Genomic DNA, 27399 nt, shown 5'->3' with positions numbered 1-27399 from the left:
ATTCCACACAATGTTGTTGTTTATATCTAAATTATTTTATAGCTCTGATAAATTTTTATATTTTTTTTATCAATGTAGACAGTAAAAATTATTTGAATTATGTGATTTAATTTATTTTTTATGAGGAATGTGACTCTACAGCGCCAGTCAATTGACAAAGTTGTATGTTAAAGTCTTTGTCGATATCAACAGTGTCGAAATAAATGCTACATACCTAACACATGTATGCTATATTTTGTATTTATTATCATTGATAGTTTGGCAATAGTCTGCTCTGTTCTATGGTGTGAACAATTATTGTCTTTAGTGTACAAATTGTGCAAATCAAGTATCATTTCATTGGTACTGAAATTTCGATTTATTTTGGAGGTCAATTTGGGATTTTCCATTTAATGTTTTTTTTACTGTGTTTATTCAATGTGGCTGTGCATGTGGTAGTGGATGATGATTATTATTCTTTAATTGCGTACATACATACAGTTACACAATATCGTTGACGTCGTTTTTGTTTTTGAACTTGTTCTGTGATAAATGTTGACGTCTTCAAAAACATGAAGAATTTCAGACAAGCCCACATGGGTTTTTGCCGTTGCAAACCCGTTTTTCTTCAAGTGCACGTATACTTTCCTTCCTTGTTTTTTGGAGTATTGAATGATATGCAATTTTTCATACGAATGTTGTTATCGCAGAAAAAAGACGAAAGACTGTAGCGATAATGGAAAATCACAACAGCCATTCGGGTTTTCAATGTTTTGCTGCAATGCTGCAGATAATTGGTTGAAGACACCTTTTCCTTGTGCAATTATTTGCAAAGGATACAAAGAATTTTTAGTTCAGGGGATAATACAAAGAACTCTGTCATTTTGGTTCTCGACGCAGATACTTAAAAATAAACTACTTTGAGGGTATAACACTTTGCAAATTACAATCGCATCGGCCTTCAAGACACCGAAAACATGTCGGTACCGTTATAATGAGGGTATATATACTTTGCTACATCAAAAATATGCCTCATCGAAATTTTGATTTTAGAACCCATGTTTATTGCATCATATCCGTTTCAGACAATTTGGAGTCACCAAGTTTGTATAGGGATGGAAAATGAGGCTTATCGGTCCGTTCTTTCTAGTACCTCCCCCACAAAGGGTCAGTATTTGAAAATCCAATTTCATTCAAACTTTGCACTTCGTTATATTTTTAATAAACCTCGATCTAGTTCGAACATGGGACTCATTGGTCCACTATGTTAAGTAACTCCCTAACAAAGTGCCAATTTTTTAAAATTCGTATTTATGTGTATAAAAAGTACAAAATGGTACTAAATTTGGTACTATTTAATTTAGTTGAGTGTATAGGGATGGAATCCTGAAAATAAGAATTAAGGCTACTATGGGAGTACCGGATTCAGGTAGATTTAAAAATCGTACTTATGTGTACGAAAAGTACTAAATGGTACTAAAATTGGTGCAAGTTGAATTTAGGTGAACAGATAGAGCTTATGTCTTCAAATTGGGAATAGTTTAGGAAATTCGTACTTATTGGTACGCAAGGTACTATATGGTACTAAATTTAGTACAATTTGTATTTTACTTGAAAGGATAGAGCTCAAAACCTGAAATTTGGGAATTAAGATTTCTGTTGAAGATTGAGCTATAGAGACATCTTTGGAAATTCGTATTTATATGTACAAAAAGTACTAAACGGCACTAGATTTGGTACAATTGGGATTTGGGTGAACGGAGACCTGGATACCTAAAATTTGGAATAAAATTTGCTGTTGGAATAAAGAATTGAGGTAAGCATAGTGTACTAAATAGTACTATATTTGGTACAACTTGATTACGTATGAACGGATGGAGCTAAACTCAAGAATTTTGAAATTAAATTATTATTTTTGTGTGAGCGGGAATCCTAAAATTTGGAGGTAGTTTTAAAAATGCGTAATTATGTGTACTATATGGTACTATGTTTAGTATAATTTAGATTTGTGTGAAAGGATAGAGATGGAAATATATATTTATATTTGAAATTAAAATTACTGTTAGAGTACAGGATTGATACAGTGTTTGAAATTCGAACTCATAAGTACGAAAAGTACTAAACGGTACTAAATGTGTGAAATAGAGAAGTTTCAGAAACTCGTACTTACGTCGACGAAAAGTAATAAATGGTACAATTTGGATGTTGGTGAACGGATAAAGAATTCTTAAATATGGACTTAAGGTTATTATTGGAGTGCATGACTGAGGTATTTTTGGAAATTCGTACTTTTGAATACGAAAAGTACAAAATTTGGTACAATTTGTTTTTTGGTGAACGGGTAGAACTCGAATCCTGAAAGTTGTAACATGGGCTTCTGTGGGAGTGTAGGATTGATATAGGTTTAGAATGTGTAAAAGTACAGAATGGTGCCAAATCTGATACAATTTGTTTTTAATGAACAGACAGAGCTGAAATATTGGAATTTAAACTTACAATTACTATTTCAAAGCAAGTTTGGAATATTGAGATAGGTTTGGAATATGGGTACGAAAAGTACAGAATGGTACCAAATCTGGTACAATTTGATTTTTAATGATCAGACAGAGCTGGAATTCTTAAATTTGGACTTACGATTACTATTTGAAAGCAGGGTACGAAAAGTCCAATTTAGACTTTGGTGGAATTAAGATTACTGTTAGAGTGTAGGATTGATGTAGTTTAGAAATTCTTACTTATGAGTATGAAAAGTACTAAATGATACTAAATTTGGAACAATTTGGATTTGGTTGGATCCTGAGATTTGGAATTTATATGATTCTTGAAGTGTAGTATTGAGCGATGGAGACCACTTGGTGACTCGAAATTATGTGTACAAATAGTAAATAGAAAACCTAAAATTTGGAGTGTGGGTCAAACACGGAAAGTCAGAAAGAAGTACCAAAGGGTTTTTTGGTACTAAATTTAGTGGTGGTGGTATGGACGTAGTCTTAAAAATGTGTTCTTGTGTGTTCGAATAGTGCTAAATGGAAATAAATGTGGATCCCGTACGTAAATGTATAATTGGAATTCTGATCTATTTTTAATCTGTGTAATGGAAATAAGAAAGAGATTTCGGAAAATAGTGCTTATGTGTATGAAGAGTATAAATAGTAATAAACATGTTATTAGATGTAAAAATAGAGGTGGATGTAGAAATAGAATAGAGAGAACTATAGTGCAACAAATTATACAGTATTCACGACTTCCATATAAAATATTATTTATTTGTATTCCCTTTCCGCATACTAAGTGGCGGGAACTTTGGTAGTACAATATAAAGCGAATGGAGCGCTTGATTTGATCCAAACTTTGCACATCGTAATATTTTTACCAAACATAGATCAAGTTCAAAGATGGAACTCATAACTTGTAAATTTCATAGGAAACGAATGGAGTATACGATTTGGCCCATGGATATCAATTCATAGATTTATACTGGCAGTTTCTTAAATGTTATTGGGTTCAATTTTGTGCATATTTTTGGTATATTTATCAACCAAAAATTATTAATATTCAAGTTCAAAGTTACTAAATTTGGTATAAAATATACCTCTTAAAATGCCATCTGCAATTTAACACTAGAAATGGTGTATTTTTGTTATAAGATGCTCACTCTAAGCCAATCATTGGTAAGAATAATTACCCAGCCTTATATTAAATTCATGGCTATTTTATGATACGTTTCTTGTGTTTATATGCGTTTGTGTGTGAGTGTATCAGTATTTTGGATCATTCATAAAAAAAAACATTAAATAGCTCACAGTAAACCGAGAAATACCACATCGTACGACATGACATACCCACATTTTGTTTCGGATCTGCGTTTGCGCAAATTACGATAACTGCTGTCGCTGCTGCTACTAAGGTCTATACAATGAACTGCATTTAAGGTTTTAGTTTTTAACCGTGGGTATTTATAAATGACCTTCAGGTTGGTGTGGAGCGGTCGGCGGAGACAAAAATGTTGTTGTTGTATTTTGAAAAAAAAGATAACGCTTTCGAAGTTGTTAAACTTTGTGGATGTTGGCTGGCCAGGTTGGTTGCTTGGGATAGCACCTTAGTTGACACATTTAATGCTCTTGTATTGTGATTTGTTTGTAACTGCGCTTTGGGCCTTTAAATTGTCAAGTGGAGAAATCAAAGCGGCAAATGTTAAATGAATATCTCTGATTACTAATTTGATTCGACCGATTTAAGTTTGAAGTAGCGTCATTGAGATGTGATGTGATAGTGATATTCACCTGTTAATAAATGTACTTAAACAAATTAGAAGTGCAGAGTGGTGAGGGGAGAACATATCTACCTATGTATGCAATCATTTATCACGTTCGAAATAATTACAATCTGTACCAAAATATCGTAGGTACTAAAAAACAATCTCCAGTGATAACTAATTTATGGTTCCTTTTACTTTTATTTCTCCATTACAAACACTATTGGTCTGTTCCCGTACTGCAAGAATCTACTACTTTTCACTGCGATAACGAATTTTCCATTATGATATCGAAGAAAATAGTAAAATCGAGTAGAATGTTGCAGTACGGGAACTTACCATATATTAGGGATTTGTTTTTAACAGTATTGTTTTTAAAAAAAAATCATTTTATTTTGAAAATTGCGAATAAAACCCTTACTAATATAAATACCATCCAGACACTCCTATTTTGGCGCATCACGCGATCGTTGTGGTCACCACGATAACATCTATCGGATTGTTTTTATTAAATGAATAAATAATAGAAAATCATATTGGGTTATGCTGAATCCTAATATGGTCGCGAACATAAATATTTACATATGAGCAATCTCTAATCAGTTTCCGGGTTGTAATGTCAACATATAATCAAATTATAATAGGTAACATTTGTGTGCACATAAATAATGCATTGGGAATAATTTTTATTGACAATATGAAGATTTTTTTATTTTGTCTTTCGATCTTCCTAATATACAATTAAGGGTTCTAGTCCTTAATCTCTCTGAGTAGGGCAGGTAAACGTAAAAAATAAAATCACAACAAAAAATAAACATAAAGAAGTAAAAGGGTGTCAGTAGGTGTTGCCGACATATATATTCCCTCAGCCTATGGTTAGCGGAGGTCTACGGAATAAAACAAAGACTTTATTATTCGCTTTATATAGATGTATGTCTTTATCAAAGAGAGAGGTATATACCCCATTTTAGAATTTATTGTAGGTTTAGAAAAATATTACGATATACAAAGTTTGGATAAAAGCTGACTTTTTGGGGAGTGAATCCCATCTTTGGATTCGATCTAGGCTAGGTAAAAATTTTACGAAGTGCAAAGTTTGGATGAAATTTGGATCTGGAAATTAATGTTTCCTTCTTCCGTTCGATTCATATAATATTTATAAAGTTTAAAAATGTTGACCTTTTGTGGGAGAGGAGTGGACCGATAAGCTCCATCTCCTACTAATCTACAGGCATGATTAAAATATTAGGTTGCGCAAAGTTCAATTTGAATGAATTGATAATATAAAATGCATTTTCAGCACAATTTTGGTCATTTTGTGTTGGAGGTACTAAAAGGAGTTGACTAATTTTCCCATCTTCGAACTTAATATGACTTTGTAGGAAATTTTACGATTTGCTAAATTTCGATGAAATCAGGCATTCCGATAGCCTATTATTCGAGTTTTTAATATATAACAAGCTTAAAAGAAATATTACGATGTGCAAAGTTTGGATGAAATCGGTTACGCCATGCGGAGGGACGGACATTTGTAAATCGACTACAAATTGTCTGAAACGGATTTGGTTGAAAGAAACATGGGTGTTTTGCGTTAGTACTCCTTTTGGTACATCATTAGCCATAAGGCTGAGGGTATAATAAAATAAACTCCGGTGTTTTAATAAATGTAAAAATTAAAAAAATATCACTGCTTTCAAACAATAGAAAAACATTCCAAATCTCAAAGAGAATTAACAGTTTGTCATCATCGCCAATAAAAAATACTTTTTTACTAATTTTCCAAGGTTTCCAGCATGTTTTATACACAATTCCATGCGCTCGTACCAATTGTCAAAGCTCTTTTAACACTCTGATTGAGGTATTTCAAAATCACGGTGCCGGAATAAAAATAAATCATTGAATTACAATTAAGGGCTGTACGGCGTACTATTCCACCTTTTTGTACTTCAAAAGGGCGCACTTTTGAGCCGATGAATAAGAGCTCGTATTGCCGTGGTGCACAACGATTCGTCCTCATTAGTTCGTTAGTCGACTTTCTCCAACGACTTCCGGTAAAAACATGTGGTTTACCACTCAGAATTGGCCACACTATGTTGCTCAAGTTAAACTGTTACACATAAAATTTGCAGTGAACCGGTACTATTCCTCGGCTCACTGCTATTGGTACCTCCACCACAAACTGGTCAATATTTTGGTGAAAATTTATTTTATAACACATTGCAAAAACTGTATCCGATTTCAATAAATGTGTTCACAATACAATATTTTAACCATGCCTATATAATAATGAAAGAAGGTATCTGACTCCACCCAAAAGAGCCAACATTTTGAAAATTTGCATATCCCATATATATAGCAAACGGAATATCCAACTTTATCTAAACTTTGCAAATCTATAATCGATTCGATTAATTCCAAATTGGGCACATCGTTATATTCACCCTTACTTCGGATGGCGTTGTCGTGTTAAAAATTTGGCACTGTCGTATTTATACCACAAATCAGTATTATGAAAGTCGTTATAATCGTTACAAAGATTCAGTTGACGACAGCATAAAAATAACTAGGAAAATAATTTTAACATTTTATTTTAGCCATATTTACTGATTAACTGTTACATTAGAATATATTTTATTGCATTTCTCAATATTCATAAGAATTGCACTTGCCAGAAAATTAATTAGAAAAAAATTACATAGTTTTTCTAATAAAATATAAAAAAGGTTCTAAAAGTACAAATTTTCTTTGGTTTTGTAACAGAGTAAAAGAAAAATCCATTACAAAATGTGGCGTTGTCTTAAATTTTACATAATACCGACCAAAAACGACTACGATTACGCCTACCGTAATAAGGGTGATTAACTCAGATTATGTGACCTAACGACCCACTTCTTCTAGTACCTCTCCGCAAGGGGTAAACATTATTTAAAGCAAATGGTGAATCCTGCTATATATGTCCTGCATCTCAGTCACAATTTTGAAAAATTATCAATTTAATAAAAAAAAAAAATCCACAGTGCAGTGTAGACCACTGCAAACAAAAAAGTCAGGAAATGTGTATGTAGTATACACATGTCATATTGCAATGTAACACCGAATGACATTTTTGTACTTGTTTTAAACTTTCGTTGTAAGAATCGACCCATGACATTAAAAAAAACAGACAATTCACATATAAATTTGTGAAATATTAACGCACATGAATACGTTTATGCTAAAAATATCAAACTTTTCAATGTTAGATGGTGCTAGGCAACGATTAGTTGTCCATTCCAGACATTAAATTTGCACATACCATATGTAAATATATATTCCCAGATATATTTATTATATAAATATTTTTTAAATGACACCTCTAATAATTGTTACCCTATGCGAAAATTATCACCTGTTGTTCTTTACACATATTACAGCTGGAAATTGTCGTTAGGTATGCAAATGTACATTGGACAATGTATTTACATTTCCGTATGCACCTTAAAAAATCAAGGTCAACAATAAGTTCTAGAGAAGTCGGAAAATAAGTTCTTATATCGTTTGACCAACAGACGGAACAGTTAACGATTGTGTGAGATTGCCGAATGCAAAAACTAGGCCAAACAAATGTTTTATTTCCCACAGATACGCAAATGTCCACAATTAATTGACAATAAAGAACCACTTTTAATTGCAAAATTACGATCAGGACCTAATATCACTTACTAAGAAGTTAAAGTATTTCATTTTCAGGCCCATAAGAGTTCAAAAAACATTTTGATTACTTTTGACGTCACTAACGCATGCGTAATACATATTTTCATTATTATTATTAAAATTCAAATTATGTATTTAAATTATTTAAACAAATAAACTAAAATCCACCTATCTCATTTGCATACACACTCACACACACACGCATACCTACAAATCAATATTTTTATGACAATCAGGTTGTACATACCAGTTAACGTTGCATTTCGTAATTTCATTGACGAATTCTTAAAACATAATCTTGTTTAAAACGATATAAAATCGATGACGTTACGACAGCCAAACTCAGGCCATGCTTACATACATACAGACAAACATGTGCATATGAACATGCGCACCAACAAGCCAAAAACATTCGACTGACCAGCTAGCATAGCGCCAAAATCAACTGATTACCTGTTGATAGCAGTGCAGAGCAGCAGCGACGATGGCAACACGCTTGTTGTTTACATTTTTTTGCTTTCGAAAGGCCGTTGTGGCCGGTCAGTTGCGATTCTCAGAGCCAGACACCCGTTTTCGATGTGAAAACGAAAATAAATTCGAACTTATAAGCATACGAACTGAAACCAAGCGACTCGCAGCAGACAGACAGATAGACTGGCTAACAAAGCATGCCTTTGCTGTCCGTAGCATTGCGAAGTGACGTTTTGGGTTATCAGCAGATTTATTTTTGTTGTTGTTATTTTTATCCAATATCGAATATGGTTTTTTGATGTTCATTTAATTTTCATCTGAATGCTGAATGTTCAGTTATATTTTAGGTTTGCATGCCTACGGTTTAATTTGCGGAATTCTCGTCTCGTAGTAACGAAGCGAGGCGCATTCTTCATTCATTCGGTCAGTCGGTCGTCCAGTCGTGGTGTTCGAAATTTAAATGTGCCATCGATTGGTTGCCATCACAATTAATAGGAGAACAGCAATTAATTGAAATTTTTGAAATTTCAAGTGGAAATTGTCTTCAATCGATGGAGGTTGATTAGTCCACCACTGCACATGAAACGTTAAGTGGGTCTCGTGTTTTCGCCGATTGATTTTCATATTTCCCCGCCTTGTAATTGAATGAATATCATCATAGCGTGACTTTGAAGAAAGCCAGTAATTTACAATATTTTGTCAAGTGTATTATTTTGAAATTGTTCGGGCGTGTGTTTGTTCATTTTTTTTAAATTTTGTTTACCAGTGAAATAGTAAAAAATAATTATTTCGAAAATATAAAACGCACTGATAGTCCGTTAGAATTGCACACATATATTCGAAAAACCACAATAATAACAATAACAAAAAACTTGTTTGTAATTTTCGAAAATTAAAAAGAAAAACAAGAAAATTGAATAGAAAAAAATTTAAACATGGAAACAACAACAATTACAACACAAAGTCAGGAATTAACCAGAAAAATTGATAAATTAAAAAAATCAAAAAAGAAAACGGTAATTGTAAAAAGAATATTTTTATTTTTATGAATTTTTATTACATAATATTTGTTTTTTTCCATTAATTGATTTAAAAATTAGGGAATTTAAAGACATAACAACAATATATAGCGATTCAAACTATACAAATTCTGATACAACATCGAACTCATTATCTGGGAATGAAAGCCCTTGACGAGTATATTAAGAATGCGGAAGGACAAATTCGCCATAGGTCAAGTTTTTGTATGGCGTGATGAATTTTTTGTTGGGTACCCTAAAGTGCATGAAGAATACCCTTTATATCTTTGTATATGGCTATTGTAGAATATTTTTGAATTTTCATGTCTTTCAGTTACGAAAATTAGGTCAATATTTTCATGTTATCTGCTCTCCACGCCTATTAATTTATTATTTTATGCACAAATGTAACAGAAAGTACACTTAAGGTCATTACGAAAATATTCACTTATGATATTTACGATACGTCAAAAATGTGTCCTATCGAAATATGGATTTTATACCTCAAGTTTCTTTGTGCAAATTCCTTTCAGAAAATAGACTTATGCCAAAGTTCCAAATTTTGTACATAATAATATGAAGTAGGAAATATCGATCCATTCCTTCTGTTATCACCCACAAAAAAAGATTTTAAAAATCTAATATACGATAGTATGCGAAAGGACTATCCGATAAGATCCAGATTGAGGGACTTGGTTCAAATATAAAATTAATTGAGTGTCAGATTTCGTCCGATATTTATAGATCGTAATATATTTACCAAACTTAAATCGAGTCCATTAATTTTGAATCAAATAATAAACATGTTCAAATGTTGCAAATTACATTTTGCTGGAGTGGGGAGTGTTGTTTTTTTTCTGTAACTTCTCTTGATAGCATAGAGCTTTCACAAAGCATTGCAATTTTACTCGGTTAGTCCTTTTATTACTTTGGTTATCATGGTTTTTTTCCAGCTAAGTAGATGATTAGTTTGCTGTAGTCTATCCTAGGTAATGTTGCTGACATCTACCGTTGCCTAGAAATAACAACGCCTCGAATTTTGTGCAGTTGTTACTATTTTCCTCTGGGTGGCGCTGTCTCCTTTTATTAATATTTTTTGTGTTGTTTTTAATGCTAAGGTTGCTTATTAGAATGCTAGGGGACTTCGGAGGCATATCATCTTGATAGGGATTAAAAAACTTTTCCCCCTTCGCACTCTAGACTAGAATCCCATTTTTTTGGCCCTAATTATAGTAGTGGGTTTATGAAATAAATATCACATATGAAGGTATCGAGGACGCTGATTACGATTCTGCAAGAAAAATGTAATAATTCAATAGGGTGGGTCGAAAATGGCGGTCATATTTTTTAGGTGAAGTTGAATTAATAAAATTATTTTTGAACACGTTTTGTAGAGCCATAGTCACTAATTACAAATGTGAAATCAGATTTTGAAAATCAAATAAAATGAATCCGAAATGGCACATCAAATATAAGAAAAAACTAAATACTTCATTTCTAGGCAGTGTATAACATCAGGATAGCATGAAATCGTATTTTTTTATGTATTATAGTCCTAAAATTATGGAATACCCTAGTTAAATTTGAACAATAGCCAAATTAGTTGGAAAACGAACTCAAAATCCCCAAACTACGTGCATTTATTTCGCACACACATAAGGATTCAAAATACGAGATTACAGGCTATTTAGTTGAATAACGCTCTCAAAATCTCAAAAATAATGCTCTTAAAAACTCAAAAATTATCTTCAAATTACCAATATTTTTCACTTTCAATAATCACCAGTTCCATCTGTTCAACTGACCGCCATTTCATTTCAATATAAAATTTTTCAAATATAAGTTATATACACAAAAAATGGATTCCTGGTCCATAGTTCTTTGTTGGGATTTGAAACCGGGACTCATTGTAGTGTGGCACATAATTCACTGTACGCCATGTCTATCCGACGGTATGAATAATATGGTTTTACCTGAAGCTGAAAGAAAGATTTCTGATCGGCTCCATTTTTTTTTGAGTGTTCTAGCACATTTAAACAATCGAACTCATATTTTAAAATGTGCGGCATAGAAGTTTAACCAACTAAGACCGCGAAATGCTAAATTACAGCCACATCGCTTAGAAAATGAGCTTAGGATCTTCAAAATGCCCACCAACCCCCTTCTTACTAAATAAATGACAATTCGATGATATACGTTCTACAAACAGAAATTCTAAAAGTATCGCAGACCAATATCTCTAGTGATTCAGCACAACGTCCTCCACTTAATAATTTTCAAATCTATTATTTTCAGAGAGTTGGAAACAAATCAGAAAATCCTTACTAACAATGCAAAACTTTAAAGCATTCATTACAATCTCAAAATATTTCCTAAAATTTGAATTTACGTTGTTGCTATTTGCATTGATCTTACGAAAAAAAATCCTTGAACACTTTAGTGTTAAATAAATAACATCGGCGTCATAAAAATAGAATAATGCAAATCTTGTGCAAATTATGTACTTTTCAAAGTATTTATTGTTGTTGCCGTTATTGTTATTGTTGCATTTTCTATTTGTTCTCAAAGTGTAAATTCATTAGAAATGTAATTGACACTATTCGCAATGACAATGTGGCTGCAGATGATGCTGTTACGGTGTCACCTGTCGATTTACAAAAAAAAAAACTATTTAACGCAAAGTGTTTACCCAATACTTTAGTGAGATTGTTATGCGGTTTTTTAGATCTATAACTTAAGAGGGATTAATATAACCTCTTTAAATGATGGGAAAACACACATTTTTTTATTTAGGCAACTCAAATAATTACTTTTCGATAATAATAAATAGCAAAAAAAAAAAGAAGAGGCCAAGAATGACCTACAATAATAAAACGGTTAAGTTGTACAGAATTCCAATAGAAAAATGCATATAGTTGAAATATCGATTGTGAAAAATCTCATCGGAATGTACAGTTCAAATGAATTGAATCGCTGTTTATAGAAGAAAAATGCAAATTCCTTCTACAAGCAGCGATTTAAATTTATGGTTTCGGAAGAAATTTAATGGCGACCTGCAAATGTGTTCACTATAGTTTTAACTCGCTTCAATGTGTGTTCTTTGTAAATTTTTCCGATTTATAGTTATTTAATTACTGTCATTGTAATGTTCAATATTTAAATGTCATTATAGTAATTAAATTAATTTAGTTATTTTTTAATTTACGCTCTGTTATAGTAAATTATATATCTTGATAAAAAATCTAAATGACAACCATTTTCTCGGGGCTAGTCATTTGTAATTTAAAGAAATTATTGCAATTTAAATATACTCATATAAATTACTGTTAATTGTTATTAATCAATAGCTAAAAAATATATTATCTGTTACAATTTTATAGTAAACATGATCGTAATTTCCATTTAGTTTTAGTTTTGTTGAATTATTTGTTTTTATTTATAGACGTCTTATAAGGAAAGGTCCCTCCGTATTCACATCGCTGGTACTTTGAAGGCCCTTTTGGTGAAGGGTGTGGGGATTTTTAGCTGGCCGAATTTAGCGACATTGTTACTTGTTAGAAACTTCAATTTGAATCGGGGACTGCTTGACAAAAATGTTAACCACTGTTCCAGTTCTATATTAGTTAATGCTTTTATACACTTCACCATAATTTGGAGTGTAGATTAAATTTGTCATTCCGTTTGCAAAACCTCGAAATATTAATTAAATATTATTAAACAGTTCTTACTATAAATTATCAATATTGATTGACTTAGGGTAGCCGCCAAATAACGCTACACCCAAAATGTCGGTATTTTGAGGAAGTTGGGAACGCGTTTCAATCATATAATCGTACTCCCCATTATTGGGGTGTATTGGCTCTAATTTGACTGTACAAGTGTCAACTTATCTTACAAAAAATATTAATCAACGGCTCACCCAATTTTCGGTGGCTGCAATTTGGTATATAGGGTTCTCAAAAGCTTATGTATAGCAACTTTTCAATATTGTCAGCATTTTGAAGGTTATAGCCGCATATTAAGTAAACAACGGGATATTGGAGGGTAAAGGACATATTCGCGGAAATTTGTCTATATAGATCCATATATTGATATCACAGAATTTTCTCATCGTCGTGGCTATAATTTGGCATATCAGATTCTAATTGAATAAAAACTTCTTTCCAGTAATTGTTTAATACAGGTTAATGTTTTAAAATAGTGTTTTAACATGTTTGTTTAATTTTCGATGTGTTAAAAATCCTACTAAAGTTTCCAACATGACTTTTTTGTACTTGGAACATTATTTGTTCAGGGCATAAACAACCTACTATGCATAATGTAATAACAAAGTTCCCATATAAAGGTCCCGACCGATTTAAAGTATTTTGAATGTATAATGATGACGTTAGGCAATTTGACATTAGTCCGTTTTCACAAGAAACGGACTAATGTGATTTAAATTCACATTCTAAAATCAATTCAGTTCGTTATGCAAAACCTCGAGTCAGTAGGACAGACATGGAGTCTTTGGGTTCCTTGTTCATGAAATCGGACGAAAAATATATATTTGTGTCTTGTACTTTGAACAGATTCTTATCAATTCGAAAAAAATTCGTCCTTGGGTCAACAGGAAAAAATTAAACAAATATAAACTTTATACACAATGTTCAGATTTTTATATATGTTTTATATTAGTTATGGGTTTTATACAGCTCCCTATGAAATTGAGTTCACTTCCTAATATAACACATTCATGCCATCATTTGTTCGAATCCTCATTCTAATCCAATATCTAATAAGCAACATCAACGCGACATTGTTTTTGTCGAAGTCGGGCAAATTGAAATTTCGAATTTTATAAAAAAAAAATCCACTAAGGTGTGAAAATACCTAATTCTATACAATCCAATTTACAAAGCTTTCGTCCAAAATTTTGTGGGAGTCGACTGATAGTCGGCATTCTCGAATTTGATATATGTTTGGATGGAATATAACGACGTTCCAATTTTTGATAATATCAACAACATCATTCATGCGCTCCAACCAGCAAGACAGACGGACGGAAATTTCTAAATCGATGCCAAATTGTCTGAAACGGATTTGGTGCAAAGATACATGGAGTCTAAAAACAAATATACATTTTTGACTAAAAAATTTCTTGATATGTTACGAAGACATATAGAGTTCTGAATTTTGAAGAAGAGTAACTTTTGTTGTGAAGGATTAAAAACAAAAATAAACATTCAACCGTAAATCCAAAAATGTTTATTTGCAATTTCTTAATCTTTAACTGCAGAGTTTTAAAAGACGTTTAATGCGATACTTTTTTAAGATCTCGTTTTTGAAATCTCTTTCATGATTAACATATGTATCTACAAATTTTCTCAAAATTAGTTCTTGAATCATTTCCACCTAGTGTAGGAGTAATGATCTATCCCACCAACTACAGATTTTTTCCTAACACATTTTATAGTTGTTGAGTATATCCATTTGTAGTGATTAATATAATTTATTTACTATTTTGTCGATTGTTTACTTAAAAACTATCAATTAAATACAATAACAACAACAAATAATTAACAAATTATGCAACGCAATTTGCACACACCCACTTTTGGATGATGATGTTGATGACGACGACGAGAAGGCAATTCTTGTTTTTCTCAAAACAGAACAACCGAATAAAACAACATAAACAAGTGCAATTGTTGTTGCCGGAAATATGCATTCGCTGAGATCTGCGACGGCAACGGCATCAACAACAACAACAACATTTCATGCAACTGCGTTTTGTTTTCGAAATTCACCACTCGTCCCCATCTCAAACTCAACAGCCTGTAATTGAGTGAGCAACAGTAGTTTTTTGTTCAGTGCTTACAAAGAACATAAAAAACAACAGAAACAGCAATGTTATTTATTTTGTAGCAAGAAAACAATAATAAAAAAACATAAATATAAACAAAAACATACAACTACAATAATAAATGTATATGTATATACAAATACAAAGTACTTGAGTACAACATGTGTACGAGTGCATATTTATGTACGAAATGAAAAAAATAATTGAAATGAAAAACAAAAAAGTTCTTAAATAATGATACTACTAAATATAGTACTTGAACTTATAATTATTCTTTAGCAAATAAATTAATTTAGTCGGTTAGAATTAGGAAAAATAGCAAATAAATAAATTTAGTCGGTTAGAATTAGGAAAAATAGAACAAATACAAAATAGGGGGAAATAATATAAGCGGGCCATCCATTTGAACTAGAACTTGTGTGTGTGTATGTGTGCAAATTATGATTATGACAAATTATTTCCTTTTCTTTATTTCGAAATGTCTTAGTGTAAAATTAAACATGTAGAAGTAGTCTAATTTCATATTGAAAATCATAGATAAGGTTTTCGGGAGATTTCAGGTAGTACTGAAGGCAAATATTTCCATATCTCGACCAAACCCATCAAAAAAGGCGGGAACTTAATCTGAAATTCCTAGTTTCATCACGAGGGTAAGACTAACATAACCGTCTGAGGAGCGAAGAGCCTAATAAGATGGTAGAAGAGGAAGAAAGAAGAAATTATAAGGGGAGTGAAGCGGAGGAACAAACGCGAACAGCAAACTGATGCTCGGAAGGATAAGCCTGAACTTCCCTTTACTTCATGGGAAGTTGCGAAGTAAATTAGGTCTCTGGAAAAGCAGACGAATGTCAAACCCGTTAAAAATTAGCTTCCCGTTAGCTAATATAAATAGAAAGCTGAGCCAACCCAAAAGTTAAAGAAGGCGAGTACCCATTGAATGAGACTAGATTTCGATTTCATAATAATAGTTCAAACTATGTTTGGCCGATTGACAATAAGTGGTTTATATATTGATATAGCTCCCATCTCCCATTCAGTTATATATCGGTTTAAATTTATAAATAGCTCTCATATATAATTTCGCCAAATTTCACGAAAATGTGTGATATTTGCAAATTACAGAACTTATTGAATAGATTCTAGAATGATAATTTATTTTGAATCGATTATATTAAGATGTTTATTTTTTTTAAATATCGATGTCCGAGTAAGAAGAATAATTCTGAACTTTTTTGTCTTTATTGTTCCACTTCAATATGTTCCTGTTCTTTCCAGTTATCTACTTTTATAATTCCATTAACCATTGATATTTTATTTTTATATTTATTTTTTTTATTATATTGTTTTTTTTTTCAAAAATAGAACTTTAGTTGATACCGTATTATTTCTCAAAGAGGAAATATCCAATTATCTCAGAACTCAACAGGTTTTATAATTGGCCAACTTGCAAATGAATTGAAAAAAGAAGAATTAGCAGAGCAAAAAGAAACGTGGATCTTAAAAGGAACGCGAATGTTTAGATATTTAACTTTGATGCGATTAGCTATGCAAATTTGCGGAACTTTAGTATGCAAATACTAACCTTTTCTTCCGCAACGATGAACAGTTAATTCTGTCATTTTTCAAACCGTTTTCCAAAAATAATTTATCAATATACAGATTATTTTATTTTACTCTTCCCCTCTTAATTATTGTATTCAATTTTTTCTTCTATTCTTTTCATAATTTATTAATTTTATTTCCTTTTATGTTTTTTTGTTTTTAGAACGAAGGTCCCAAACATGTCTCTTCACAAGACACTCATCAATTTCCGGAAAATGAAGAGCCAAATGTTTTGGGCCATGGCTCACCAGCTGCAGTTACATCGTTGCAACAACAACAACGTAACAGTTGTTGCCAATCCGAATCACAGGTCGATGACAATGAAAAGTACAATAAACATAAAGTGTTGCTAAATTTTGAAGAGGTAAGTAATATCTTTTGAAATATAGAGAAAAAGAGTAGTTATTTCCTTGATTATATAATACATACTTACTTAATACAAAACCAGTAAGGAAAGTAGTAAAGTCGGACGGGGCCGACTATATGATACCCTTCACCACTATGGCTATATTAAACAGGTCTATTATCATGAAATTGTATGAAATAAAATATGTGATATTTATCTAAATGTGAAACGACCTAGATCTATCCATATACATGTCATTCGTTTGTTACAATGGAACAAAAGTATGTAAACCGACTTCAAACAAATATCAATAGGTCATCCGTTGGGCTAGGTCTGTACTTTTAGAAAATCCAACTACGTTATTCTATGCTCAATTTTGTACGTTGTGCAAAATTTGATGTCCATCTAACAAATATTAGGAGTTTGATGCATAATTTACTTATATATGGATGCTATATCCAAATATGAACCGATTTCAACGAAACTTGTCACAGGTTAGGTTAAACTAATGTCAGTACCTTTTGTTCCTATCAGCCATATATTGGTTCCTTGGTGCGTCAATTGCTCAAAATCAATATATAATATAAGGGAGCTATATCTAAATCTCAACCGATTTTCACTAAACTTGGCACACATCATTCTGGATTAAATTCAAAGCGCTATGCAACATAAGAACTTGGTACATTATTTAGATTTAATCGGACGGAAATATATATATGTAGATCTGAATCGATTTTCACGAAACTCAGCACACATCATCTCAGCATCAATTCAGAACGCTATGCCAAACTTTTTGCAAATCGAAAGATACATGTGGTGCACCATTTACATTAAATCGGAAGAAAATATATATGGGAGCTATATCTAAGTCTTGACCGATTTTCACGAAACTTGGCATACATCATTCTGGATTAAATTCAAAACGCTATGCAACATAAGAACTTGGTACATTATTTAGATTAAATCGGACGAAAATATATATATCTAGATCTGAATCGATTGTCACGAAACTCAGCACACATCATTCCAGCATCAATTCAGTACGTTATGCCACATTTCGTGTAAATCGAAAGATATATAGGGACTTTGGTGCACCATTTACTTGAAATCGGATAAAACTATATATGGGAGCTACATCTAAATCTGGACCGATTTTCACGAAACATACCAGACATCATTCTAGGCTCATTTCAGTACGTTATGCCAAATTTCGTGCAAATCGAAAGATATATAGGGATTTTGGTGCACCATTTACATGAAATCGGACGAAACTATATATGGGAGCTATATCTAAATCTATACCGATTTTCTCGAAACGTGGCTGACACCATTCTAGGCTCAATTCAGTACGTTATGTCAAATTTCGTGCAAATCTAAAGATATATAGAGACTTTGGTGCACCATTTACATGAAATCGGAGGAAACTATATATGGGAGCTATATCTTAATCTGGACCGATTTTCACCAAACTTGGCAGACATCACTCTAGGCTCAATTCAGTACGTTATGTCAAATTTCGTGCAAATCGAAAGATATATAGGGACTTTGGTACACCATTTACAAGAAATCGGACGAAACTATATATGGGAGCTATATCTAAATCTGGACCGATTTTCAGGAAACACACCAGACATCATTCAATGCTCAATTCAGTACGTTATGCCAAATTTCGTGCAAATCGAAAGATATATACGGACTTTGGTGCACCATTTACATGAAATCGGACGAAACTATATATGGGAGCTATATCTAAATCTGGACCGATTTTCACGAAACTTGGCAGACATCACTCTATGCTTAATTCAGTACGTTATGCCAAAATTCGTGCAAATCGAAAGATATATAGGGACTTTGGTGCACAATTTACATGAAATCGGACGAAACTATATATGGGAGCTATATCTAAATCTGGACCGATTTTCATGAAACTTGGCAGACATCACTCTAGGCTCAATTCAGTACGTTATGCCAAATTTCGTGCAAATCGAATGATATATAGGGATTTTTGGTGCACCATTTACATGAAATCGGACGAAACTATATATGGGAGCTATATCTAAATCTGGCCCGATTTTCACGAAATTTGGCAAACATCACTCTAGGCCCAATTCAGTACGTTATACCAAATTTCGTGCAAATCGAAAGATATATAGGGATTTTTGGTGCACCATTTACATGAAATCGGACGAAACTATATATGGGAGCTATATCTAAATCTGGCCCGATTTTAATGAAATTTGGCAAACATCACTCTAGGCCCAATTCAGTACGTTATACCAAATTTCGTGCAAATCGAAAGATATATAGGGACTTTGGTACTCCATTTACATTAAATCGGACGAAAATATATATGGGAGCTATATCTAAATCTGAACCGATTTTTCCCAATTTCAAAGGGGTTCGTCCTTGGGCCAAACAAATGATCTGTGCCAAATGTCATCCAATTCGGATCATAAATGCGACCTGTACTTTGCTCACAAAAATACATGGCAGACAGACGGACGGACATGCTTAAATCGACTTAAAAAGTGATTCTATGCATATTCTCAAAAGGAACCATGGGTCTATTTCGTTTCCTTTTGCCTGTTACAAACATATGCACAAAGACATAATACCCTGTACCACAGTGTGGTGAAGGGTATAAAGAGAAACAAATAATTATCAAAATGGAAAAAAATATTAGATATTATGATTAATGATTTTATAGAGTTTTGTAAACTTCTGTCTTGGTATACACATTGAACACTAATATTAGCGGGTTCTCTAAAATAACAGAGATTAAAAAATATTAATGGGTTTTCATACACATTTCAACGAGACTGCATAAGAATTGGTTTGTCGGCATTTGTTTGGATTTTAAAAAGATCGCTCTGTTTGCAACACCTCTAAAAACTCGTCGGAAATATTTTTATGGTAGTAAAATACGATGTTTATTTTGCTGTCTGTCCGAATTCTCAATCTCGCTCACAACATTTAATACAATGTTTTCCAATTCCGTCCCTACTAATCCTATGATATTTAGTATACATCGACCACACCTAAAATATATGATATCGGCCCAATATTCTGAAACTGTGAGACAAAGTTTTTAAACGAAAAAACTTTAGCATTTTGAGTTCTTGGAGAAAACATAGTTTTTCCCAGAAAATGTGGGTCAATTTTTTAGCATTGCCCCAATATGATGATGACGTCTACTTTAGATATATTGTATAGTTAAATCCGTATTTTTAAATCGGTGTGATTATATTTAGCCATTTCGAGTTTTCAGAAAATATTAATAAGTATTCTGAAGACTCTCCACATTTTGGAGAGTTAACAATGTTCTGTCCGGGCGAACTTAGCGACCTTTTTACTTATTTATGGTGGAAGAGCACATTGACATTTTTTGGATAATGGCAAACAACATGATTGGATGCTGAGACATATTTTGGCATCTATAGCTCTATCTCTATTGACCGGTTTGGCAGTACATTTAGAAATACCCATGTACAACAAATCGAATGGAGAATTCGAATGTTTTCAATTTATCGCGAATGATAAAGTTACAATGAATGAACAAGCATTTGCAATCTCTCGCGAATGTTCGCATTGTACGAAAAATTCACGAAATATAAAACTTCGCTGCAAGCGTCGTCGATTCGTTCTTTCGCGAGCATTTGTTGCTGAAGAGCATTCTTTTTAAAAACTCAAAAAAACAAATGTTCGCGAGCGCTGTTAGAAATAAAAACAAACAAAAATATCATAAAAAAGTAAACACATACACACAGCGAATGAATGTGTGTGTGTAGAAAGTGTTGGGCATGTGTGGAATAACAAAACACATGGCCAACAACTATTAAGTTCACGAACGTTTTGTTTTTGTCTTGTTGCTGGTTTGAGCGAATGTTTGTTTTCATTCGTGAGCGAATGTCAGAAAGTATTTCAACCACCAAACAAAACGAACGATCGTTGTTGCGTGCTCTCACTCGTTAGTTATGTGTATACGAACATTCGTTTGGCGAATGCTCATTTGGTAAAGAATATATCGCAATAAATTCATTCGTAAAATGAGCTCAAAACGAAAAGAATGCATTATGAATCATTCGCGAGCGAATTTTTGAGCACACCCAGGAATATCTAAATTCGTCAGAGTTGCATATGTTTTGACCCAGATTTGATCGAGTTATCCGTTTTAAAAAAAAATTATACAGCAAAATACCAAACATTTCTGAGAAATATTACAATTACAGCTTGAATTGAACCTAAAGCATTCAACAAAATACCAAGTTGACCTATTTTTTAAACTTCAAATAAAGAGATTACCACCACTGTATATAGTGCCGTATTTCGCAGATCTATTTTAGTGCCCATCATAAAAAAACAAATATATAAATGTATAATATATGGACGTTATATCCACCCGAATATCAAAAACATCTATCCCAATAAAAACAATTCTGAAAGTTATGATTTAAGGACCTATGTTCAATATTTCAAAATAATAAAATTTCACTTTATAGAGCTATTGTATGTAGGCATGTATATTATTATGTATATTATCCCTTCTAACCCCAATTCTCTAAAAACTTATGACACGAAGTCTATACTACTCCCTCTCAAACTTAATCTAACAACGTCTTGTTATTCATTCAATTCCCTTATTATTATTTATTCAAACCTCCTATTATTTTTTGTAATGTAATATGTGTAGCTTGTATTCAAATAGGTCACATTTTTATGCAAATCCATAAGCCAACCACTACGCAAAATTTCAATGTCAAATGCCTTTTGTTGGTCAAAGTCAAGATATGCAAATATCGTTGTGTTGTGTGTTTGTAAGTTTTTGAAAGAATTTAGCCAAATTGAGTCGCATTGACGACACCTTTGCCAATTGGCAGCCAAATATGTTGTTGCTGTATTTGGCTATTGGCGATTGATTTCAACACTCTATCAATTGACATATTAAGTTTTAAGGTATGACATGGCGATCTTCACCCAAATCATTACGATGAAGTCTAACTAAACTTTTTTTTTTTTTTTTGTAAAACGAAGAAGTGGTATTCGTTCGATGTTATTACGATAGATGACCATTTCATTTGGCAAATTGGCATTAGACAAGTTCATGCTAAAAGTGTTGGCCTGTTCTTCTTATTTTGTTGACACATTGATTGGCAAAATTCATTAACAAATCATGAATTCATTGATTGGTTGGTCGGTCGGTCGTCGGTTGGTTGCTTAGTTGGGATGGGTATTTCAGCCACTGGTCGTCTTCTCTGTTCTGTTGTTGTCGTTGTCATTATTGTTGTACCACATTTGTTATTCATTTACACCATTAATGTTAAATTATTAACATAAATAACAAAAAACTGAAACCTAAACAATAGCAATTACAACAACAACAGCAATGACAGATAAGGCGAATGGAATAACTTTAGGCAGTTTAGGTATTGCACAAACATGGACTCTGGAGCAGTATGACTTGAGTTACACACGTTTGTCGATCTAACCGACAGACAAACAGACACATGTACGCATCGCACTGAAGTGGCCGCAAGAGAGACCGATAGACAGACAAACTGACAACCAGCCAGACAGACGTTGATTTTGCAAACCTAAATCAAGGTTAACATTATTAACAAAGAGATTTTTTGTTATTGTGTTTTTGGCTTTGACTTTGATTTAGTGACTTGTGTTTTTTTCGTTTTGTTTTTACAATTTTTTGGTTAGCGTCCAAATCTGAATATAAGAAAAAAAGTATTGTAATTGGTGCTGTAAATAGGGTATTGTATGTGTGAGTGTGTAGGATTTGTTTTCTAAATTAACTAAATTTTAGTACAGTTGTATGTAGATACGTATAAATAAAGGTGTATCTTTTTATTGGTTGTTTTTGCACAACCCTGTGACCCGTTGTTTTGGTATAATGGGTAGCGCCTTATTTTATAACAAAAATAACAATTGTATTTTGTAATTTTTTTTAAATATTATGTAGTAATGAAAAAAAAAATGCCAACACGATAATAATTTGTATGTCGATAATTATATCTCTTCTAATTCAATCGATAGTTTTGTATGTATCCATTACAGTCATGTAGGATACTTATAGTATTTTTGATGTTCGGTTAATAAAAGGGTTTCCAATATGGACTTGTCCACTGAACAGAGGTGGCAACGTACGTCACTTCAACACGTTTTAACCATGAACCATACGCAGAATTCGGGATACGGTGTTGCAGGCCTCATTTTTGAGAACTACGCATAAGCCGAAATTCTGTAGAAGATTTTTATAATTTGCAGATATTGTTCTTTTTCATAATTTACCGAATATCATGGAAGAATATTAAGCATAACTATGTATGTGTAGATTTTTAATAGCTTCTATACCCTTCACCATATTTAGAGTGTATATAAAATTTGCCATTCTTTTTGCAACACATCGAAATGTTCGTCGAATTAAAATAAAAGTCAAATTGGCTCTAATTTCTTATTGTGGTTTCTCATTGGGCGCCAAATCTCATGTGCTCATCGAAATATTGGTTTTAGATCCCATGGTCCAAATCCGTTTTATAAAATTTGGAGTCGATTTACAAATGCCCATCCGTCTGTCTGGCCGGCTGGTGTGCACGATAACTCTCGAAGGGAATATAAGTAATAATCGATTTCATTCAAATTTGCACTTAATATACCTTCCCAACTTAGTTGAAGTTGGAAGATGTGGAATTCAATAATATCATGCGAAAGGAATATCCGATTTGAACCAAACATTGTTCAACCTATTATCTTTACCAAGCCTAGATCAAGTAGACCCATTGGTCCACTCCTTCGGGTACCTCACAACGGGTCAAAATTTTCAATATTTATAAATCCAATATCAGGTGAATAGAATGTCTGATTTGAGCCAAACTTTGTACAACTTATTATCTTTTCCAAGCCTAGATCATGTAGGGATTGGTCTACTCCTTCTGGTACCTCCACCACAAATGGTCAAAATGTTCAATATTTATAAATCCAATTCCAGGCGAATGGAATGTTCGATTTAAAACAAACTTTGCACAACCTATTATCTCTACCAAGCCTAGATCAAGTCCGCAGATGAGCCCCATTGGTCCATTCCCCCACAAAATGGTCAAACTTGTGCAAAAAATTAATTTTATATCATGCGAAATGACTATCCGATTTCAATCAAACTTTGTACAACCAATTAACTCTGCCAAGCGTAGATGAAGTCCGAAGATCGGACCCATTGGTCCACACTTTCTTGTACCTCTCCACAAAGGGCCAAACCATAGGCTGAATGGTATATATCTGTCGGCAACACCGACTGACACTTCTTTACTTGTTTTTTTACATTAAACAAAGACTATTTAAAATGCCATGCCTAAAGTCCTCTTTTGTTTCCTCCTTAAGAACAAGGTCCTTAATTCGCTGGCCGGCAGCACTTGGGGTGCTGACAAGGAGAACCTGCCAGAATGTCGCTCTGAGAACTACAACAGTGAACCATCGAATGTTGTCGATGCAGTACCTACTTGGGTTTATCGTCGAGAACACCTTTGCCTTAGCCTTACTCATACACTTCGGGAGAGATATCAACAAGTTTATCTAGCAGGCTTGAATAGCATTCATACAGGTGCAATCTTTCAAGCAGTAGAACAATACCGAATGAATACTATACGTGCAGACCAATCATAGCAGCAGAGGAGAATCAGATGCATAGACAGACAATATTAGTTATAGATCACTTAAGATCACGGTCCGAATACTTAACGCATATTCAGATTGTGAACTTATTCAACTGCCCAGGTCGGAATTATTTATGGACCCAACTTGTACAGGATGGAACATTCCTGAATTTGAAAACAGAGGAGTCAGAAAGAGACAATACATAATAAATTTCTTTCTTGTAATTCAGTTGCTACAAAAACAAAAATATCGGCTGATCTTTAGGTACAGCCCCCGTAAAAGATCCCGGCAATTTAAGTATTAAGATAGGCACATTTTCCAAATCGATCGATCTTTAATGGAATATTCAGGTTTCTTAGTGTTTAAACAACTTGTTCGTAAAATATTTTCAACATAGGACATAAACCCCATATAAATGTTCCGACCCTTTTCGGTACTTTGAAGAACCATCTTACATAGAGGTCGATAATTCTCCTGGATACATGTTTAGACATAGACAAAAAAGACATATTTTTAATTCCTATGTAATGCTTTGAGGTATGAAAATTTAGATCCAATCGAACGATTCGCTTGTTTTTTTAACTTTGAACCTGATATTTATGGAACAAATTAAAAAGAGTTTCTTCTTATTAAATTTTAAATCTCTACATTTTCTTATATTTTCAGGCACCTGATCATTTAAAATTTAATCCTTACATAAGACATGGCTATCGTACATTCCTCTCCACAAAATTGTGTCTGCAAAGTATGTTCTGGTGGACAAATGAAACGGTAAGTAATCCCCTCATCCTTAAATAACAAAATGAGTTTCATTTGTTTCTCTTTTCTCTCACAGATCAACATATGGAGTCATTTATGTGGTTGTATACTATTTATTGGCTTGACCATATTCGATTTTCAATTCCTAAAAGTTCATGCCGAACTTGAGGATCAGATTTTGGTTGTATGCCTCTTGATATGCTTCTGCCTGTGCATGCTGCTATCCTCGATCTATCACATATTCTCGTGTAAATCGGAAGAACATTATGAGCTATTCCTGTCGGTGGACTATTTGGGCATATCGTTGTCACTGGTGGCCATCTATATCAGCAGCATGTATTATGCCTTTTGGTGTTTTAAGGTGGGTACAACATGACAATGTCTTCAAAATAACAGAAGATTAATTTTGAAATTGTATATTTTTCAATTTTCAGTCTCTTAGAATAATTTATTCTGTGATTGCTTTGAGCATGTTCGCCCTAGCTATGGTTGTACAAATTCCCAAATTAAATGTTTCCCTAAATGCAAAAATAGCGGTGCTATTTACATGGGCAGCTTATGGTGTCATACCACTTGGCCATTGGACTGTGGTCATGGGTGGTTTGGAAAATGAACTTGTGAGAGTAAGTGTTAGACACCTACTGGATTCTAGACTCCTCATATTAATTATGTACCTCTTTTTACTCTCTAGCTAATGGTTCCCCGTGTCATCATCATGTATGCCCTGTGTGCTATTGCCTTTGTGATATACGCTGCAAAGATTCCCGAACGCTGGCTGACCGGCAAAGTTGACTACATTGGTCACTCACACAACTGGTGGCATCTATTCATTTTGGCCGCTTTCTATCACTGGCACAACACCGGTCTGGTCTATGCTGAATATCGCTTGAACAACGGCTGCAATGGACCCATCCTGACGTGAAGACTATCAAGCCTGCTAGCATGCTAATGTCTCGGACAATATCATAAAACACATTCATTAAAAAATATATGCATGCCATCAGAACGTGTTGAGAATATACCAAAAACAAAAAAACTAAAGCAAAACTCCCAACACAAGAAGATTCAAATTAGCAGCAATGGGAATAAGAAATAAGAACAACAAAATGCCGAACTGTTTGTCTAGTCCAGTTGTCCGGATATCTGATACCGCTTTCATTCTGATCGATGGTGTTAATTTTGTGAAGAAAGATACTGAAAGTGACAGTTGTTACAGTTATATATTTGACACTTCATAAGCACTCTAATTCTGATTAATTTATTAATATTTTTCTTGGTGGGTGGAGTGGTACTCCAACTGGATACATTCGCCATTCCCACCAAATTCCCAAAACCATCAAACGATATTGTAATGAAACTTTAGTCTTAACATAATTATTTAATTTAGTTTGGTTAACTTTTATTATTATTATTATCATCATCGTCATTATTATTATTATTGTTATTGCTATGATTGTTATAAAAAAGAAGAGGAAGAAAAAATGTAGTGCAGTTCTGATTTTTTTGTATATCAAGGATAAGATCACCAATCATACATAGAATTGACTTATATTGGAACTACATTTATAAAATGTCTTTACTACAAAGCATGCGAACAATCACTAATCAATTATTCAGGTACTCTTTTTTTATTTCTTCTACATCAGATTGAATCTGCGAATGTTTATGGCGTATTTATGAAAATGGTTTAGCTCATTTGTGGACCTTTTAGGGCTAAAAGCAATTCTAGGATATTTGTCCGATATATACTTTTTTTTAATAATTTTAAGTGTTG

General features: G+C 33.0%; 1 protein-coding gene across 1 annotated transcript in view; it reads left to right on the top strand.

Moving 5' to 3' along the window:
- The window catches only part of LOC133335422 (progestin and adipoQ receptor family member 3), a 34328-nt gene extending 7750 nt beyond the window's left edge, over window positions 1-26578 (top strand). Inside the window, exons 2-6 of the mRNA XM_061543693.1 lie at window positions 17028-17228; window positions 25533-25637; window positions 25702-25986; window positions 26060-26248; window positions 26317-26578. Coding sequence (XP_061399677.1) covers window positions 17028-17228; window positions 25533-25637; window positions 25702-25986; window positions 26060-26248; window positions 26317-26547 — 1011 coding nt within the window. The 3' untranslated portion in view covers window positions 26548-26578. The remainder of the gene's footprint in view (window positions 1-17027; window positions 17229-25532; window positions 25638-25701; window positions 25987-26059; window positions 26249-26316) is intronic.
- The last annotated feature ends 821 nt before the right edge of the window (window positions 26579-27399 follow it).

This window comes from Musca vetustissima, unplaced genomic scaffold (genome assembly GCF_032173495.1).
Source record: "Musca vetustissima isolate MV318-11 ecotype Yass unplaced genomic scaffold, APGP_CSIRO_Mvet_v1 utg7762, whole genome shotgun sequence".
In the NCBI taxonomy this organism is placed as follows: Eukaryota; Metazoa; Arthropoda; class Insecta; order Diptera; family Muscidae; genus Musca; species Musca vetustissima.
The sequence above is the reverse complement of the archived record's forward strand: the minus strand, read 5'-3'. Positions and strand labels throughout refer to the sequence as shown.